At 44.7% G+C, this 22,083-nt stretch overlaps 1 protein-coding gene across 2 annotated transcripts in view; it reads right to left on the bottom strand.

The window, feature by feature from the left end:
- UBAC2 (UBA domain containing 2) overlaps positions 1-22,083 on the bottom strand; it is a 194,962-nt gene that overhangs the window by 150,636 nt on the left and 22,243 nt on the right. For both annotated transcript variants that reach the window (XM_040336155.1, XM_040336156.1), the window contains exons 4-5: positions 19,066-19,185; positions 1,440-1,546 (exon numbers count right to left, since the gene is read on the bottom strand). In XM_040336155.1, coding sequence (XP_040192089.1) covers positions 1,440-1,546; positions 19,066-19,185 — 227 coding nt within the window. The remainder of the gene's footprint in view (positions 1-1,439; positions 1,547-19,065; positions 19,186-22,083) is intronic.

The following is a 22,083-nucleotide window of genomic DNA, read 5'->3' as shown; positions in this document are numbered from 1 at the left end:
ATGTACCAGGGCCTCACAGAAGCTTTCTGGGGAAGTTCCTGTAACATGTTCCAGGAAGTAGACCCAGAGTTTTAATCAGAGATCCAGGAAGTAAAAAAAGGTAGATGGTTTCATCAACCCTTGGTGAAAATGGCCACCATGAGAAGAATGGGGAGAAAAAAAAAGGCATGCAAGGCATAAAAATACTACAATTATCTCTATCCGTTTGTAGATTGCCAATACTAAACAAAGTTCATCTTTAGTACGGTACATATCCGTGTTCAGCATCCTGTAACTAACCTTCAATATTTAAAAAACAGTTGCCAATTGCTTATTAAAAAGGATTTTAGGCAGTAGGTGCATATTGCGTAAAATCAAAATGGAAACGTCAAAGAAATTTCCAATTTAAGCTATTAACAGAGCCGTCAAAAAAAACAAAAAAAAAAACAGAGCCGTCAGAAAAGAGAAACTACTTCCGCCATAAGCTGACAAAAAAAGCCACTGCTTCCTGTGCTATAGTTGATACTATGCTAGATAGGGCAGAAGGAATTGTACACACATTATTTTAGCCACTAATGTGGGCAGGAATGAAAGCAACAATAAAATAACAGGCCAGAGAGCTTGTCTGTAACACTTGATACCACAAACAATAGGAACACACATGTCAAAGTTTAAGTATGAAACATGACTTGTACACTTTTAGTGCAAGTTCATATGATCAATCAAAGCAAAGAAGTAGTGCTAAAAAGACTCGCCATTCTTTTTAGACATTGTTATTGACTCAAGTAAAGTTCACCATTGCAAACAGAATAATACATGCACATATTTTTTGCAGGAAAAAAAATGTGCATTTAATATTTTTTCCTGCAGGAGCCTGAAAAAGCATTGTACCTGCGATCAGTGGATTCCGTGGGATACGCAGTGTGGCGAATGCCCGTGTGAATGGTGCCAAAAGCTGGCTACTAAGAAAATAGTGGACAATAAGGCACAAACCTGGCCCCATTTTACACCTACAGTATATATTGCCCACTCATATTAGAGAAGTGCTGGCACCAAAATATGGAAACTGTGTGCGCATCAGAACGACAGTGCAAATGACACTTTGCCAATCCATTCCCTAGTTAGTTATCCTTTAATTTATAGCAGTCATTACCATTAAGAGGCTAAATAATAGGTTGTGGCAGTACAATGCGGACACCAATCACTAGTAAATCAGCCCTATGGCTGACCTGTTTTGTGCCAAGCTAGATAAAGCTGAATATACACTAAAGCAATATCTACAGAATACACAAGTGGGAGTTGCTGCTTGAGGTCGAGTTCCTGTGCTGAGAGAAAAAAAAAACCCACAAGTTTGCAATGCATTGTGGTAAACAGAGACCTCCTATCAGTTTCACACTATGTGGTTGTCACGTAATCGTTCTCTTTTCTGAAAACTGGTATTTAAAGAAATAATTACTTACAATCCTGATGGTAAAGAGCTGAGATTTACACCACTCACAACCTGTACCGTTTCAACGAGAAGGAGATCAAAAACTGCTGAGAGTATCCAGGTCCCCAATAAATAGGACTGCAAAGAAAAGTTAAACATGTGTTAAAAAAGGTGCAAATAAGTAAAATGACTTGTACACAATTCAACATTACAGACAATCTCAAGCCAAAAAGGTTTAACGTGAATGTAAAGGCTTTGCACAGAGCAGTCCCAATCTTCCCTCTTCTGGGGTCCTCCGCCGGTGCTCCTGGCAACTCCCCTCCCGCTAAGTGCCCACAAAGGCAAACTACTTGCTATAGGGGCACTTGTGCACGATTACTTTAAAGCTGGCTCAATATACACACACACACACACACACACAGAGAGTGGCCCTGCCCCCTACTCCCTCCTCACTGGTTGTGATCGACTGCCAATGAGGAGGAAGAGAGTTGAGAGAGCCACTGCTCTCATGCACATCGCTGGATCTAGAGCAAGCTCAGGTTAGTATAAGGGGGGGTTGGAGGGGGAGCTGCAGAGAGAAGATTTTTCACCTCAATGCATAGAATGCATTAGGGTAAACAACCTTGAGCCTTTACAACCAACCACTTTAAGCCCAATAGCCTTATATACTGTGATTCTGTACTTGCCAAATATGCTGCATAAATCTCCCTCCACAAAGTCTGGCTGCAGCCATTTTCACTGTGGGCACCCGAAGCTGCTGCCTGTTCACTTCCTGGATTTACACAGACCCAAAAGGCAGCTCTCATTGGCCCTCTTATGACATCCTCCCGAGAGAGAGAGAGAGAGAGAGAGAGAGAGAGAGAGAGAGAGAGAGAGAGAGAGAGAGGTGTATGATGTCATAAGCCTAGGCAAATGACCAGACAAGAAACAGAAAGTGGGCTGTATAAGGTATTTACTGGCAGAATTTTTTATTTTTTTTTACTATCGAAAATTAAAACAAGGGCAGAAGATTTAATAGATGTAAAGTAAAATGACTGAAGGTCCGCTTTAAGCTTTAGAAGTGTTTTTATCTGTGTTTATATTTCGCCTACTACTCTAGTGACAAGAGGTTAGTTGAACAGAAAATCAGGGTAAATCTCTCCTGTAGGCATTTGGGCAACAGCAAAAACATTTAAAGCTGGGGTTCACCCTAAAAAAAAATTCTAACATTACATTCAGCTCACTACCGACATTGACAGTATGCAGATCTTTTTTTTTTTTTTGCTGTACATACCTCATATAGCTATTTTCTTAGCCGGCTTCCGGGTAGTGAATCCCGCGGGAGTGGGCGTTCCTATGCAGCAGTTAGTGATTGACGCGATGACAAACACTACCCCCCCCGTCGCATAAGGAGCGTCACAAGTTGCCGAAAGAGGCCGAACGTCGAGTCGGCTCTATACGGAGCCTGCGCACCGACGTTCGGCTACTTTCGGCAACTCGTGACGCTCCTTATGCGACGGGTGGGGGAGTTTTTGTCATCGCGTCAATCACTAACTGCTGCATAGGAATGCCCACTCCCACGGGATTCACTACCCGGAAGCCGGCTAAGAAATAGCTATACGAGGTATGTACACCAAAAAAAATTAAAAATGATCTGCATACTGTCAAGGTCGGTAGTGAGCTGAATGTAATGTTAGAATTTTTTTTTAGGGTGAACCCCAGCTTTAAGTACCTCTGTGTTCTTTTTTGCTCTGTGTACAGGCAGCTGTCAGTTTTGCCTTGCAGTGAGGGGGGCAGGGTGATAAGCATTTCAGCACATCACTTTGTTTAATTTTTTAACCTTCATTTGAATAAAATGACACTTCATTTGTGCGTCCGCACAGGAGCCAGGTGCATGATGCTGCAGTGCGGTGACATGCAGCGCTATCCAGTGTAGTGGGACTGTATTGGGTGGTTATTTTAGCTCAGTCCAACTGCACCCTAACCGCAAGACAAGGCAGAATGGCTGGGTCTCCAGTGTGGCCGATTCACACCAGCACAACACAATGGCTGTGGGTGGTGTTACATTTCAATAAAGTTTGCTTTAAAAAAAAAAAAAAAGTAAAAAACAAACAGTGCATCGGCACTGCATTGACTGCACCGCACACCACCCCCCTGTGCTTATAATGCAGCGGCTGGTGTGAATGGCCCCTAAAACTTCCCGTCATCATCAACTTGGATTCCCCTTATTGTCCATGCATCACAGGAATGAAAAGCAAGGGAAAAAAAGCTCCCTTTTCCGTGTGTGTGTGTGTGTGTGTATATGTGTGTATATATATATATATATATATATACATATATATATATATATATATACACATATACATATATACACACACACACACTTTAGCTGGGTCAGACTGTATTATTTTGTGGTCTAGATGGGTTAAAAAAAAAAAAAAAAAAAACACATACAATTTCTTCGTTAGTGAGAGTGGCAATTGATAAGATGTATACATTTGGATTAATACATTGACTGTGTTGCGTTAAATTGAGTTTAATTGCAGCACTTACATAACAATGTCTAGCTGTCCAAACTTGATGAAAAAGATGCAAAGAAATTAAGCGGTCAGCATCCTTTCTCCTCACTCGGAATAAGTAAAAAAAAAATGTGTGCTCCATCAAAATATATATGGAAACCCCTGATACCAAGACATGCAAATGCAGCAAAGTTTACAGAGGAATACAACTAGGGATCTTCTCATCAGTCAGCAAACTATGCATAATGTTGTACACAAGCTGCCTAATAAACTGGTAGTGTTATGCCTCGTACACACGATCGGAATTTCTGATGGAAAAAGTCAGACTAACTTTTTCCATCGGAAATTCCGACCGTGTGAATGGTCATCGGAGTTTTTCCATCGGGTATTCCGATGAATTCCATCGGAGTTTAGAGAGAGAGAACATGTTCGGTCGGACAAAGGTCCGATCATGTGTACAGGGCTTTAGTGAATCTATTTAACCACTTAAGGACCGCCTCCTGCACATATACGTCGGCAGAATGGCACAAGCACGTACAGGTACGTCCTCTCTAAGTTCCCAGCCGTGGGTCGCGCACCCGCGACCCGGTCCGAAGCTCCGTGACCGCAGAACCCGCTTCCCCGTTCTTCACTGTGGCGCCGTCATTGATCGTGTGTTCCCTTTTATAGGGAAACTCAATCAATGACGTCACACCTACAGCCACACCCCCCTACAGTTTAAAAACACAAATGAGGTCACACTTAACCCCTTCAGCGCCCCCTTGTGGTTAACTCTCAAACTGCAATTGTCATTTTCACAGTAAACAATGCATTTTTATAGCATTTTTTGCTGTGAAAATGACAATGGTCCCAAAAATGTGTCAAAATTGTCCGAAGTGTAAAAATAAAAATGCAATAAAACTACCCCCTACTTTGTAAACGCTATAAATTTTGTGCAAACCAAACGATAAACGCTTATTGCGATTTTTTTTTACCAAAAATAGGTAGAATACATATCGGCCTAAACTGAGGGAAAAAAAAAATGTTGTATATATTTTTGGGGGATATTTATTATAGCAAAAAGTAAAAAATATTGTGGGGTTTTTTTTCAAAATTGTCGCTCTATTTTTTTTTTATAGTGCAAAAAATAAAAACCGCAGAGGTGATCAAATACCACCAAAAGAAAGCTTTATTTGTGGGAAAAATAGGACGCCAATTTTGTTTGGGAGCCACGTCGCACGACCGCGCAATTGTCAGTTAAAGCGACGCAGTGCCGAATTGCAAAAACTGGCCAGGTCCTTTAGCTGCCTAAAGGTCCGGGTCTTAAGTGGTTAAAGAGAACATTAGAAACAAAAAGCTCCAACGTATGAAAGTTTTTCAACTCAGACTTTCGTTACATCCATCCTCTTAGATGGTAAGCTCTATTGCCCCTTTCACACTGCCGGACCATATCAGTTTTTTCGGTGGACCTGAACGGCCACTCCATTCTTCTCTATGGAGCATCGGATGTTAGCAGTGACATGTCCACTGATATCCGACCCGATCCGCTAAAATCAGACGGATGGCGATATGTCGCTATCCGTCCATGGCGGGTCGGATCGGGCGAGATCTGATGAAAAAACGGACATGCTGTCCATAGGAGACAGCGGCGCTGGACAAGCCCCTCCCTGCTCAGTAAACAGAGAGGGATCTGTCATCTGCCGAATCAGCAGAGATCCACGGAGAGATCTCCGCTGAGCTGGCAGACTCTGCTGCAACGAATCTGCCTGGTGTGAAAGGGGCCTATGAGTAGGGCCCACCTATTCCTTCTGTATTGAACTGTATTGTGATTGTACGCTCTTCCTTGATATTGTAAACCACTGCGCAAACGGTTGGTGCTATAGAAATCCCGTAGGATATTAATTATATTACTATATAGGGTCCCTGTTGGCACAGAGCCATAAATTACGACTGACACTTCAAGCCTACCTTTGCAATTCTCCATTGCACCAACAAGGGACCTATCCACACATAAGAAATATCAGCAGACATAATATACACAAGCCATAATAGGGGCGCTTAGAGCCTCAATTTGCCCATCTGTGGCGGTGACTGCAAATAGTTCTCTGGATGATATACAATACATTATATGCAGATGCTTGAACTAACATTCCTAAACAAAATGGAAACTACATTTAAAATCCATGCCCCATTGTATCAGCCATAAAAAAACTTAATACAAAACCAAAACACAGAAAACAAAAAGTTTTCCATTCCTCAAATTGCATATGTATTTCCATGGGCTACAAAGTTTTAATATTGAATAATGCAGGACAGGGTATCTCCTGTAACTCAAACTGTGTACTTTCAAAAAGCCAGTGAAAAATAACCATGTCTTTGGGAATAATCACTCCTTGGTTTCTTTACTTTAGAAGAAAAAATGAAAGTCAGCAGCTATAAATATTATAGCTGCTGACTTTTATTAAAAGGACACTTGCCTGTCCAGAGATCTAGGGCTGTCCTCACTAGTCTTTGGGTTGCCAGCGCAGGCATCTGTAATGTGGGCTTCATACCCAGCCTACTACTGCACAAGAACGAGCTGGGCTGCACTTTGTGAATGGTGCCGCAGCCTAGCGACATGTCCCAGAAAGCTGCGGGTGAAGAGAAGGGGGCCAAACTTCCTAGGCAATCCAAGTGGGAGCGGGTACCTGTCAAAACTAGGTATCAGTTCTCCCCCTGCCCTCAAAAAATAATATGCCAAATGTGGTAGAGAAGGGAGAGGGGAGGAGGACTTAAAGCGGAACGTCCGCTTTTATCTTGTAGAAAAATCTCTGCACCCTAGTATCTAGCTCACTGTTTGCCAGTACATCAGAGTCTTACTTATGCTGTTGGATGCGTCATACATTTTCACCTTGCACAGACTGCTGCACAAGGAGAACAAAACCTTTTGTTTGATAATAATAATAATCACAATAAAGGGACTAGTATTGTAAACGTCAGAAACATTTTTTTAATGAGAGTAAAGCCTCATACACACGATCGGACTTCCATCGGGCTTTTCAGTAGATTTTGGTCTGAATGGGTGTCGGCCGTGAACTTGTCACCAAATCATGTGGTTTTTCAGCTCTTTACCGCCACCCTTTGGGCAACTTCTGCTATTGTTGTCTGATCTTTAGCATTGGTTCTGAGCATGCGTGTTTGTACTTTGGATTTTAGTCCAATGGACTTGTGTACACACGATCGGATTATCCTCCATCGAACATTTGTTGCTGAAAAGTTTGAGAGCAAAATTTGTCCGATGAAAAACCCCCAAAAAATTGTCCGATGGAGCATACACACGGATTGTCCGCTAAAACACGTCTGTCGGACAATTGTTGTCAAAAAATCAGATTGTGTGTATGAGTCTTTAGAATAACCTGGAGGCTTATTTATATATACACACACACACACACACACACACACAGTTAGGTCCATATATATTTGGACACCAGTGGCAGCCCATCCATAGGGGGCGCCCGGGCGACGCCCCCCCTACTGTAGTCCTAAAAAAAAAAAAAAACGTGCCCTTTAAGGCTTTTAAAAATTTGTTCTGCAGCAGCGCCGCACAAATAACATACACTCATGTATGTTATTGTGGCCAGCCTAGTCAGATAACCGGACATTGGGCACCGGTTATCTGAATAAGGACAGCTGGTTGGCTGTGCGGAAGTGCCCATCAGAGCCAACGGCTCTGATAGGCTTTCCTAGTACAGCCCTTCAGCTCCCGCATGTCTTATCCTCGGAACGTAAGGGGCTATGTCCCTTGGATAAGACTGACGGCCGTCTCAGCCAATCAGGTTCACCGATTCTGGTTAACAGTAACCTGATTGGCTGAAGCATCATCGAGGGCGGCAGAAGACATCGAGGGACTGTGGAAGGAGGGTGGCGAACCCCAGAAAGGTAAGTCCCGGGCAGGGAATCTGACTGGCAGGCGCTTTATGACCCTCTTTTTATAATGAAGGGGACTGGCTTACCAAAATCCCCCCAACTGTCCCTTCTAAGCCTGCTGGCCATAGTTGAATAGCCATGAAGTGTAATGTAGTTTAATAAATGTCTCCCGGGTCAATCTGCTCATAAATTTTGAGAGACACAAATCTCAAACCCATGGTAGCAGCTAAAACATAATGCTTGTTCCATAAATACCCTTTTAGGCAATTGCGAGTGGCAGCATTTTACAGGGCACAGTGGGGACAATTGATGTGGGGACAATTGATGTGGGCACAGTGGGGGACAATTGATGTGGGCACAGTGGGGGACAATTGACGTGGGCACAGTGGGGGAAAATTGATGGCATGGCACAGTGGCTGCATTTGATGGCACAGTGGCTGCGTTTGGCATGGCACAGTGGTGACAATTGATGGCACAGTGGCTGCGTTTGGCATGGCACAGTGGCTGAGTTTGGCATGGCACAGTGGCTGCGTTTGATGGGCACAGTGAGGCTGCAATTGTCTTTTTTTTTTTTTTCATTTGTTTGCGCCCCCCCAAATATTTTGAGCACCAGCCGCCACTGTTGGACACGCCACAATTTTTTGCCACCAGAATTTTTTTTCAATGAAACAATCCAAATGACTTTGAAGTGCAGACTTTCAGCTTCAATTCAAGAGGTTAAACAAAAATATCAAGTACACATTTTAGGAACTGCAATCATGTTTATACACAGGGGGGCTCAAATGTAATTGAACAAAATTAATATACCGTATTTAATCGGCGTATACCGTGCACTTTTTTCCCCCTTAAAAATCAGGGGAAAATCGTGGGTGCGCGATATACGTCGATCCTCCTCAGAGACAGATCCTCGCTGTCTCTGAGCGCCGCCGACAAAGACCGAGCCTGAGCCGAGTGTACTGCGCACTCGGCTAGGCTCGGCCACGCTCAACTCCGCCCGCAGCCACACGAGAGGAGCCGAGAGGAACCGAACACACCGGAAATCCGGCTCTGCACAGCTCGACCGAGGCGCCAAATTCAACGCTGCAACCCCCGGCAGACAGACGCAATGGACACAGACAAGCCTGGACGGACCGGCAGACGGACGCGACGGACCCCGCGCAAGGCCGCAGACGGACGCCGGACCCCGCGCAAGGCCGCAGACGGACGCCGGACCCCACGCAAGGCCGCAGACGGACGCCGGACAAGGCTGAGCATCCAAAAAGTACGTTTTTTCCCTAAACTTCCCTTCTCAGGTTGGGGTGCGCGCTATACGCCGGCATATGCCGATAAATACGGTAATCATAAATAAAATGTTAATTTTTTATATTTTGTTGAGAATTCTTTACTGGAAGTCTGGAACCCATGGACAAACCCAAAGACCGGGTTTCCTTGTCACTTGCATGGACAGCTTCTTTGAACGCATGCTGTAGGTTCACAGCAATAGCTTTCAAATGCAAATACCACACTTATAAAACAACTCCAGACCTTTTACCTGCTTAACCACTTGCCGACCGACTCACGCCGATATACGTTGGCAGAATACCTGTACCTCAGTCCGTAAAAGCAGGATAGCAGGCGCACACGCCCAACACACGTGTACCCACGGGTCCCACGGACTTGATGTCCGCCGGCGGCCTGCTATCACGGCGACGAGAGGCAGAATGGGGAACTGCATATGTAAACAAGGCATTTCCCCATTCTTCCTAGTAACATGACAGCAATCTACTGCTCCCAGTGATTGGGAGCAGTTATCTCTATCATGTTTCAGTAAGCCCATCCCCCTACAGTTGGATATGTATTATAGCAGAAAGTAAAAATATGTTTTTAATTTTTTTTTTACTTTACTATGTTTTTTTTCTCAAAATTATCACTCTTTTTGTTTATAGCGCAAAAAAAAAATAAAAAAAAACGCATAGGTGATCAAATACCACCAAAAGAAAGCTCTGTTTGTGGGGGAAAAGGGGACATCAATTTAATTTGGGTACAGCATCGCACGACCGTGAAATTGTCAGTTAAAGCAACGCAGTGCCGTATTGCAAAAAATGCTCTGGTCATTGAGGGGGTAAAACCTTTCCGGGGCTGAAGTGATTAAAGGGGTTGTAAAGGTTTGTTTTTTATTTTCTAAATAGGTTCCTTTAACCACTGAAGACCCGGACCAAAATGCAGCTAAAGGACCTTGCCCCTTTTTGCGATCCGGCACTGCGTCGCTTTAACTGACAATTGCATGGTCGTGCGACGTGGCTCCCAAACAAAATTGGCATCCTTTTTTTCCCACAAATAGAGCTTTCTTTTGGCGGTATTTGATCACCTCTGCGGTTTTTATTTTTTGCGCTATAAAAAAAAAAATAGAGCGACAATTTTGAAAAAAAAAATCAATATTTTTTACTTTTTGCTATAACAAATATCCCCCAAAAATATATATAGGAGAGAGATATATATATATATATATATATATATATATTATATACATACATACATACACACACACACACACACACACACACACACACACACACACACACACACACACACTATAGCAGGGGTCTTGAATTAAATTTCAAGGAGGTCCGGTCACTAAAATTTTCTTTGGGCCGAGGTCCGAATCTCAAGTCCCCATTTTTCCCCATCACAGTGCTTCTTTACATCAGGTGTTCCCATCACAGCGCCCCTTTACATCAGGTGTCCCCATCACAGTGCCCCTTTACATCAGGTGTCCCCATCACAGCGCCCCTTTACATCAGGTGTCCCCATCACAGCGCCCCTTTACATCAGGGGTCCCCATCACAGCGCCCCTTTACATCAGGGGTCCCTATCACAGTGCCCCTTTACATCAGGGGTCCCCATCACAGCATCCCTTTACATTAGGTGTCCCCATCACAGCATCCCTTTACATCAGGGGTCCCCATCACAGCATCCCTTTACATCAGGTGTCCCCATCACAGAATCCCTTTACATCAGGTGTCCCCATCACAGAATCCCTTTACATCAGGGGTCCCCATCACAGCATCCCTTTACATCAGGGGTCCCCATCACAGAATCCCTTTACATCAGGTGTCCCCATCACAGTGCTTCTTTACATCAGGTGTTCCCATCACAGCGCCCCTTTACATCAGGTGTCCCCATCACAGTGCCCCTTTACATCAGGTGTCCCCATCACAGCGCCCCTTTACATCAGGTGTCCCTATCACAGTGCCCCTTTACATCAGGGGTCCCCATCACAGCGCCCCTTTACATCAGGTGTCCTTATCACAGTGCCCCTTTACATCAGGGGTCCCCATCACAGCATCCCTTTACATTAGGTGTCCCCATCACAGCATCCCTTTACATCAGGGGTCCCCATCACAGCATCCCTTTACATCAGGTGTCCCCATCACAGAATCCCTTTACATCAGGTGTCCCCATCACAGAATCCCTTTACATCAGGGGTCCCCATCACAGCATCCCTTTACATCAGGGGTCCCCATCACAGAATCCCTTTACATCAGGTGTCCCCATCACAGCATCCCTTTACATCAGGGGTCCGCATCACAGCATCCCTTTACATCAGGTGTCCCCATCACAGAATCCCTTTACATCAGGTGTCCCCATCACAGAATCCCTTTACATCAGGGGTCCCCATCACAGCATCCCTTTACATTAGGTGTCCCCATCACAGCATCCCTTTACATCAGGTGTCCCCATCACAGAATCCCTTTACATCAGGGGTCCCCATCACAGCATCCCTTTACATCAGGTGTCCCCATCACAGAATCCCTTTACATTAGGTGTCCCCATCACAGCATCCCTTTACATCAGGTGTCCCTATCACAGTGCCCCTTTACATCAGGGGTCCCCATCACAGTGCCCCTTTACATCAGGGGTCCCCATCACAGTGCCCCTTTACATCAGGGGTCCCCATCAAAGCACCCCTTTACATCAGGGGTCCCCATCACAGCGCTCATTTACATCAGGCATTCCCATCAGAGTGCTTCCTTACATCAGATGTCCCCATCAGAGTCCCCCTTAACATAAAATGTGCCTATTAGCGTGCCCCTTAACATAAAATAAGGGTCACGCCGATGGGCACATTTTATGTTAAGGGACACTCTAATGGACAAGTTTTATGTTAAGGGACTTCCTGATGGGCACATTTTATATTAACATAAAATCTGCCCATCAGCGCGCCCCTTAACATAAAATAAGGGTCACGCCGATGGGCACATTTTATGTTAAGGGACACTCTAATGGACAAGTTTTATGTTAAGGGACATCCTGATGGGCACATTTCATATTAACATAAAATCTGCCCATCAGAGTGCTCCTTAATACAAAATGTGCCCATCAGTGTTGCTCTTAAAATAAAATATGCCCATCAGAGTGCCCCTTAACAAAAAATGTTCCCATCAGCATGGCCCTTAACATAAAATAAGGGTCACGCTGATGTGCACCTTTTATGTTAAGGGGCACTCTGATGGGCACATTTTATTTTATGGGGTACGCTGATGGGTATATTTTTAATGGGTACACTAATGGGCATATTTTATGTTAAGGGGCACTCTGATGGGCACAACAAAATGTGTCCATCAGTGTGCCCCTTAACAAAATATGCTCATCAGTGTGCACATTAAAAATATACCCATCAGAGTGCCCCTTAAAATAAAATTCGTCCATCAGAGTGCCCCTTAACATAAAAAAAAGGTGCCCATCATCGTGACCATTAATGAAATATGCCCAGCAGTGTACACAATAATAAATATGCCCATTAGTGACAACTAATTAACTTGTCACATACCTTGCATACAAGATGGGCGAAAGCTGTGCGATATAGCGAGCCCGGGACCGCGAGTAGTAGGGGGGCAGGGCGCGCACGGGACGTCACGCCCAAATCTCACAAAGAGAGCCAGGAGTGGACCCGCAAGCTGCAGGGGGCGGGGCACGCACGTGACGTCACGTCCCATCGTGAGTGCAAGCCTGTCTTCTCCGCTCTCAGCGTCACTGGTTGCTGGGGAAACCCGCGGCCCCAGCAAACCAACGCTGACATTTAAAATTATACTGGCGGCATGGCGGTCCGGGCAGAAGCGACACCCGGGCCGGACTCGGACCGCGGGCCGCCATTTAGTGACGGCTGCACTATAGGATAGTTTTATTGCATTTTTATTAAAAAAACAATTTTTTTTACTACTAATGGCGGCGATCAGCGATTTTTTTTTGTGACTGCAACATTATGGAGGACACTTCGGCCAATTTTGACACATTTTTTGGACCATTGTCATTTTCACAGCAGAAAATGCATTTAAAAATGCATTGTTTATTGTGAAAATGACAGTTGCAGTTTGGGAGTTAACCACAGGGGGCGCTGATGGGGTTATGTGTGACCTGAAGTGTGTTTACAACTGTAGGGGGGTGTGGCTGTAGGTGTGACGTCATCGATTGTGTCCCCCTATAAAAGGGATGACACGATCGATGCTGCCGCCACAGTGAAGAACAGGGAAGCCGTGTTTACACACGGCTCTCCCCGTTCTTCAGATCCGGGGACCGATCGCGGGACTCCAGCGGCAAACGGGTCCGCGAGTCCCGCGGTCACGGAGCTTCGGACTGAGCAGCGGGCATGCGTCCGTGACCCCAAGGCTGGGCTTAAAGAGCAACGTACCTATACGTTGATGTGCCCAGCCGTGCCATTCTGCCGACGTATATCGGCGTGAAGGGGTCCTTAAGTGGTTAAGCTAATGTAGCAGGTACTTCTCCAGACTGATCTATTACGTGACAGCTGTCTGCTGCAGCAGCGTGGGCTTTTTCACCCCCCTTTCTCTCTTCACACACAGACACCCAGAACTGCTCATTTGTAAACTCCCTATTGGAGGTTGTCTGTAAACTCCCTATTGGAAGAGCCTGAGCCAATAATCAGACAGCAGGACTGTGGGGGAGGAGATAAAAAGCCAGAGGAACTAGGCCAGAGCTTTTTTTTGCCTGCACCCCATCAGGAGAGCATCTCCTGCACTGTATGTGTGTGTAGAATTGCGGTCTACCAAGGGGCACACAGCCTGCAACTCCAGCCTAGAGGAACAGACTGTCCATGCTAAAGAAGGACACCCTGCAACAGCTCAAGGACTGAATGCCACTGCCACACACCTGCATCTAAGATCAATAAATTGCTCAGGGAAGGACTGCTGACTATGTACAGGATTTGGTGAGGGGGCTTTGCCCAGGAACCTTTAATGCTTTTCAGAGAAGACCACATCCAAATATTGTCCACAGAGCTCTTACATTGCCGGTGAAGATAATAAAATGCAAAGCTTTGCCTACAGGACATTACCACAGTTGCTCTTAACCACTTAAGGACCGCCTCCTGTAAATATACGTCAGCAGAATAGCACGGCTGGGCAGATGTACGTACAGGTACGTCCTGTACATCTACCCAGCCGTGGGTCGCGGCGTGCGCCCGCGACCCGGTCCGAACCTCCGGGACCCACGGACCCGATTGCCGCTGGGGTTCCGCGATCGGTCCCCGGAGCTGAAGAACGGGGAGAGCCGCGTGTAAACATGGCTTCCCCGTGCTTCACTGTGGCGGCTGCATCGATCGCGTCATTCCCTTTATAGGGAGACACAATCAATGACATCACTCCTACAGCCACACCCCCCTACAGTTTTAAACACACACTAGGTGAAACATAACTCCTTTAGCGCCCCCTGTGGTTAACTCCCAAACTGCAACTGTCATTTCCACAATAAACAATGCATTTTAAATGCATTTTTTGCTGTGAAAATGACAATGGTCCCAAAAATGTGTCAAAATTGTCCGAAGTGTCCGCCATAATGTCGCAGTCATGAAAAGAAAAAAAAACGCTGATCGCCGCCATTAGTAGTAAAAAATTTTTTATAAAAATGCAATAAAACTATCCCCTATTTTGTAAACGCTATAGATTTTGCGCAAACCAACCGATTAACGCTTATTGCGATTTTTTTACCAAAAATATGTAGAAGAATCCGTATCGGCCTAAACTGAGGAAAAAAGGATTTTTTTTTATATATTTTTGGGGGATATTTATTATAGCAAAAAGTAAAAAATATTGATTTATTTTTTTCAAAATTGTCGCTCTATTTTTGTTTATAGCGCAAAAAATAAAAAAAGGTGATCAAATACCCACTATTTGTGGGGGAAAAAGGACGCCAATTTTGTTTGGGAGCCACATCGCACGACCGCGCAATCGTCAGTTAAAGCGACGCAGTGCCGAATCGCAAAAAGGGGCCTAGTCCTTCACCTGCATTTTGGTCCGGGGCTTAAGTGGTTAAAGGGGACACACCACGGGTATTGAGATCATTTCACTGGGTGTGTACTAGAAGCATCGTAGGCTGGCCTGGGGTTCCCCTTTAGCCACAGCATCCCACACACACCAAAAGTTATTGGGGCGTCTATTCAATCTGTACATATTGTTACCTATTGCTTTCGTTGTTTGCATAGTGTTCTTGACTGTTTTCTTTAAACTGTTTCAACCAAGTCCTGGGTACTTACACAGGTCCTGGCTGACTAATGTTAACCTGAATTTTACTTTTCTTCAAGTAAATTACAAGAACTGTGTTGTGTATGCCTGTTGAGTTATTCCATTAATCACATTGCTAGGTGTGCCAGAGGGGCTGGGACAGTTCATTGGGGTTGAAAAGGCAGAGTAACGGACTGAACAAACAAAAGCAGTTCCCTTAGGGATGTGCTACACTAGTGCATTGTTGGTTCAGGAAGACACTGTGTTCACAGCGTCTCCCTGCAGGGATGTAGTCCCCCAACGGAGGGGGCGAGCATGCCGACTAACCCCCAGCCAGAACGGCTCGGATGATGGGGGCAAGCTTACTGAGGAGGAACAGGAAGTGAGAAATTCAGACAAAGAAAAAAAACATTTAGAAGGAAAAAGGTAAGTGAACCAACAATGCACTAGCTTAAAAGGAACCTATTTAGAAAAAAAAAAAAAAAAAAAAAACTTTACAACCCCCTTTAATTGATAAAGAAATAATGAAGTAGTCCACACCTGGGCATAAAACAGCTTTTGATTCAATTGTCCGATTACTTTTGGTCCCTTATGTATGAGTAGTTAAAGTGGAACTTCAGTCATTTTTGTATCTTTCCATCTATTAAATCTTCTGCCCTTGTTGTTTTAACTTTTGATAGTAAATACCTTATACAGCCCACTTCATGTTTCTTGTAAGGTAAAAAGCCTAAGCTAATGACATCATACAGAGCTCACGCTCACTCTTGCGGGAGTTTGCTAGGAAGGGGGAGGGGTAAGTTCTAAGAGGGCCAATGAGAGCTGCAGAGCTGGAGGTGTGCCTCTGTGTAAATCCAGGAAGTGAACAGGCAGCAGCTTCAGCTGCCCACAGTTAAAATTGATGCAGCCAGACTCAGTGGAGGGAGATTTCTGCAGCATATTTGACAAGTACAGAATCACAGTGTATATAAAATATTATGTAAAGTAGTTATGTTTTTACTACAAAATTATGTGAGAAGATCGCAGTTCCTCTTTAACAAACCTTTAAGTGTAATGTGCTTAACGGATGTCTTTGCTGACAAAAAGGCCACTGCCGACCTCTGCTTCTATAAATAGTTTTCTGACTGGTCTTCTTTAGCAAGGAACATACATTTAACATTAATAATTATGCTACCAAAATTAGTGTGTGCTGTAAATTGCCTCCAGCATTACTCATGTTTCTTCTTACTTGGGACTGCAATTTTCCTGAAACCCAGAGCCCCTGAACAGCAGTAAATCTTTGAGCTGTCTGTGCCTAAAAATAGAGAGCAACTGAGCATGTGCAGAGCAGGATGAGACCATGTAATGGTCTATGTAATGTTTTACATAGCTATACCTGCAAAAGTGTCGAGCCTGAAGGCATCTAGCAGGAATTAAAGAGGAGCTCCGGCCAAAATTACACTTTTTAAATAAAAATACCCCTATAATACACTAGAGCTGCACGATTCTGGTCAAAATGACAAAAGATCACGAATCTCTCACGATTCTCAAAAATGTAATGCCAGAACCACACCCCCTCCACCCAAAAAAAAAATTTTTTAAAAATAAACCTGTGATTTATGAGAAAATATGAATATATAAAAAAAGAGACCAGTGATATGACTATAATGTTAAAGATCATATAACTCCTATGAAAAAAGCAGAATCAAACTTTGATTCTGCTTTTTTCATAGGAGTCATATGGTCTTTAACATTATAGACATATCACTGGTCTCTTTTTTTATACATCAGAAGCAGTACCGCTAGCAACCACTGGGTGGCGCATGGATACAAACTACTGTTGTACAGAACTGTGAGAGAAGCTCAGGCATCTATCCAGCGGCGCAGGCTGCCAACGTCGGTTTCGATATCAGCGCCATTTGCGTTCCATGCTGGTTACGTGGAACCAGCAGTGAACACAGAAGAACCGCAAGTCATCCCGCGGGGAGATCGCGGGCGAGGAGATTGCGATTCTCTCCGCGATTAATCGTGCAGCTCTATAATACACAAGCTTAATGTATTCTAGTAAAGTTAGTCTGCAAACTAAGGTCCGTTTTGTTAGGATATTACAGCATTTTGAAAGGTTATAAACTAGCATTAGACCGTGGCCATCTGAAGCCAGACTGTATTACTTCCTGGATTTCATGCTTGCAGATCTCGCACACGCTCAGTGCTGCACAAGAAGTGCAATAGGTTTCAGGTCAGGTTTCCATAGCAACAGCAGTGTCAGAGGAAGTTGTCACCCCACTTTTTTCTGTACAGCTTTCCATTTAAACACATAATAATAATAATTAGCAACACAATTCATTTATGCATCTAGATGTATTGAAGACGACTAAAGTTTAAACTGTGCATAATGATGTTGAAAAATGGGGTTTGTGTTTTGGTGTTATATGGGATGGTGGGAATATTTTTAAAAACTGCTTATTTACAACTATTTGCACAAATAACTTTCTCTATGGTATATAGATAATCGTTAAAATTTAGTAAATATTCCCCCATCACATCGCATGGCCCCCCCGCCAAATTGCATCGCCCCAGCACATCGCATCATCCACCAAATCACATTGCCCCCAGCGCATTGCCCCAGCAATCACATCCTCCCCCCCAAATCGCATCACCCCAGCACATTGCATCACCCCACCCCACACCAAATCACATTGCCCACCAAATCGCAGAACCCACGAAATTGCATCGCCCCAGCACATCGCCCACCAAGTCGCATTGCCCCCCCCCCCCCCATCAAACTGCATAACATCGCTCCAACACATTGCATAGCCCCCCCCCCCGGCAAATTGAATCGCATTGCCGCAGCACATCGCCTCCTCACCAAATTGCATTGCCCCAGTACATCATATTGCCCACCCACCAAATCGCATCGCCCCAGCATATAGCATTGCCCCTGCCAAATTGCATCACATTGCATTGCCCCCCCGCCAAATTGCATCACATCTCCTCAGCACATTGCATTGCCCCCCGCCAAATTTCATCGCCCCCAGCACATTGGATCACCCCGCCAAATCACATTGCCCTCCACCAAATTGCACTACCCCCCCCAGTGTGACAGGAGGGGGGGTCATAGAGACATGGGGGGGGGGGGACAGTGTGACAGGAGGGGGGTCATAGAGACATAGGGGAGACAGTGTAACAGGAGGTGGGTCATAGAGACATGGGGGAGACAGTGTGGCATGGGGGGGGGTGACAGGAGGGGGGTTATAGACACATGGGGAGGAGACAGTGTGACAGGAGGAGGACATGTGGAGTGGACACTATTCTTTCTCACGTGCAGGGCACCGAGTCTTATTCTGGAGTCAGCCCTGACTCCCAATCATCTCGCATAGCAATCAGAGACTCCTCAGAACTCCCCCACTCCCCCCTCCTTATGTCGGCGTTTCTCTTACTGTGTCTGGCCTTCTGCAGCATCTGTTCCCAGTAGGCTGTGGATAAACAACATGCTGCTTAGCCAATCTAGGCGCTCCCATCTCTAATCCAGCACTCAGGGATGCCTATTGCCTCCTGGGATTGATGAAAAACATGTCCCAGGAGGCATAGCGGTCCGTGGATGGGCAGCTCAGGCCGCGGCCAGAACAAAAGGAAATGAGCTGTAAAACAGTGAGTTTAAAAAAAAAAAATGATATGCCAAATCAGCATAAGGGGACAGAGCAGCAGAGGATGCAGACAACTTGTAAAAGAGGGTGGAGCTCCACTTTAAATTTTCTCACTACAGTTCCACTTTATATAACAAAACATAGACACATCTTACCGTAAATTTCCGTGTGCCAAAACGTCTCTCTAATGTTCTAAAATTATATATAAGTAAACTGCTACAAAATGTATCCTTCAGATCCAGACATATAATTCTTCCAAAGAAAAGTCTCCATATCTAAAACAAGAAAAGTAAACAATAAGTATACAAATGCTGACATTACAGAGGGATGTAAAAAGATAGTCTATAAATGCCAAAAGAAGGCAGAAATGTGACAGAAAGTGAGCATTTATTGATGAGGAAATAGAAAATACATTGTATAACAGTGTAAATTTGCTGTCCACTCAAAATAACTCAACACACAGCCATTAATGTCTAAACCGCTGGGAACAAAAGTGAGTACACCCCTAAGTGAAAATGTCCAAATATTTTTTTTTTTAAACCTTGAACCGTTAAAGCAAAAAGGTGGTTCAACACAATACAGACACAAGGGGGTGATCCTGGGCCAGATTCTCGTAGATCTTCGGCGGCGTAACGTATCTCCTTTACGTTACTCCGCCGCAAGTTTTACAGGCAAGTGCCCGATTCACAAACCACTTACCTGTAAACTTGCGGCAGCGTAGCGTAAAGTCCACCCACGCAAGCCCTCCTAATTCAAATGATCCTGGTAGGGGGCGTGGATCATTTAAATTAGGCACGCTCCCGCGCCGATCGTACTGCGCATGCTCCGTTGGGTAAATTACCCGACGTGCATTGCGCTAAATGTCGTCGCACGGACGTCATTTGTTTTGACGTTCACGTAAATGGCGTCCAGCGCCATTCACGGACGACTTACGCAAACGACGTTAAATTTTCAAATTGCGACGCGGGAACGACGGCCATACTTAACATTGAGTACGCCACCTAGGGGGCATGTTTATCTTTACGCTGCGTATCGCTTACGGAAAAGACGTAAAATCACTACGACGGCCACCTAGCGGTCAGCGTAGATATTGCACCCTAAGATACAACGGCGCTGGCCGTCGTATCTTAGGCATGTTTAAGTGTATCTCAGTTTGAGAATACACTTAAACATACGACGGCCTTAGATTCGGACTTGCGTCGGTGTATCTGCAGATACGCCGGCGTAATTCTATGTGAATCTGGCCCCCTGTCTCCAACTCAGTGATTCTGTTTTTGATTTTTTTTTTCTGACATGTATGTGTTATATCTTTCAATTGGATGTTATAAGTTGCAGCTGGATAAAACAAAATCTGCGTGTCTTTATTTCAGGCCGCAAAACAACAAAAAGGTGATTATTTTAAATGGGGGGGGGGGATTCTTTTCTATACCCACTGCAACTTAAAGCAGAAAGAATGTGCATTGCACTCCTCTAACCCAGAACTTTTCAGGACAATTGCCTTCCAATGGTTTGTATTTTAACACCGACAGGTCGCCAGCACATATGTTTAACCAGTAGCGCCGACGCCCTGATAGCAACCTTCTGTTATCATCAGTGTTTAAAGTTCCCACTACACACTTCCTCCTTACTGCTGGAGAAAAAACAAAAAAGATGGTTACATGGCACCTCAGCCATTTAGAGGCAGCCTTGTAGTTTTTATTAATTCGCTGTTTGTCAGAGGTGGAAAGGTGGGCAGATGACATCACCATCTCCACTATGGCCAAGCAAAGAGTGCCATGTGTACACTGGTAAAAATAAGGTGCTACATAACTGACTTTCTTTCCTGCAGCAGAGAAGAAGTGTCTGGCTCAAACAATCTATTTAAATTGACAGGTAAATATAGACAGACATAATCACATTATTAAAGTGGTAATAACACCAAACCCCCCCCCCAAAAAAAAAATGTCCATCAATTCTTAGATGTGGTGGCTGCATCCATTTTTTTCTCAACTTACTTTAAGGCTACTTTCACACTGAAGCGCTGCGTGCACTGGCGGTAAAACGCTGCTATTTTTAGCAGTTTTTTACCGTTTTGTTTGTGGCGATTTTTGCCCGCTAGCGTTGCGTTTTTAACCCCCACTAGCAGCCAGAAAAGGGTTAAAACTGCCCGCAAAACGCCTCTTTGCTGCATTTTGCGGGCGGGCTGGAGGCGCTACCCCATTGTTTTCAATGGGCAGGGGCGCTATAGGAGCGGTATTTTTAACGCTCCTCAAAGACTCGGCTGGCAGGACTTTTTTTACCGTCCCGCCAGAGCAACGCTCCAGTGTAAAAGCCCTCCGGCTTTCACACTGGATAGAGAGGAGCAGCTCTTTCCGGGCGCATTGCAGGCGCTATTTTTAGGGCAATAGCGCCTGCAAAGCGCCTCAGTGTGAAAGCAGCCTAACAGACCAAGCTCACCAGACAAAAGCTGGAGTACACTTTCAATTTGTTAGTCAAATCCATCTAAATCTGCTAACACTACCCTCTTCCCTGGATTGACAATGCTGCTGTGCATTGGCGTCTGCTTTACTATTTTGTCCAGAATGCAGACATCTTAACCACTTAAGACCCGGACCATTGAAGAAAAGTAAATTCAGGTTAACATTAGTCAGCCAGGACCTGTGTAAGTACCCAGGACTTGGTTGAAACAGTTTAAAGAAAACAGTCAGGAACACTATGCAAACAACGAAAGCAATAGGTAACAATATGTACAGATTGAATAGACGCCCCAATAACTTTTGGTGTGTGTGGGATGCTGTGGCTAAAGGGGAACCCCAGGCCAGCCTACGATGCTTCTAGTACACAACCAGTTAAATGATCTCAATACCTGTGGTGTGTCCCCTTTAACCACTTAAGCCCCGGACCAAAATGCAGGTAAAGGACCTGGCCCTTTTTTGCGATTCGCCACTGCGTCGCTTTAACTGACAATTGCGCGGTCGTGCGACGTGGCTCCCAAACAAAATTGGCTTCCTTTTTTTCCCACAAATGGAGCTTTCTTTTGGTGGTATTTGATCACCTCTGCGGTTTTTATTTTTTGCGCTATAAACAAAAACAGGGCGACAATTTTGAAAAAAATTCAATATTTTTTACTTTTTGCTATAATAAATATCCCCAATTCTATTTTTTTCCCTCAGTTTAGGCCGATACGTATTCTT

This window comes from Rana temporaria, chromosome 2 (genome assembly GCF_905171775.1).
Source record: "Rana temporaria chromosome 2, aRanTem1.1, whole genome shotgun sequence".
NCBI classification, from domain to species: domain Eukaryota; kingdom Metazoa; phylum Chordata; class Amphibia; order Anura; family Ranidae; genus Rana; species Rana temporaria.
Note: the sequence above shows the minus strand (reverse complement) of the source record. Positions and strands in the feature narration are given on the sequence as shown.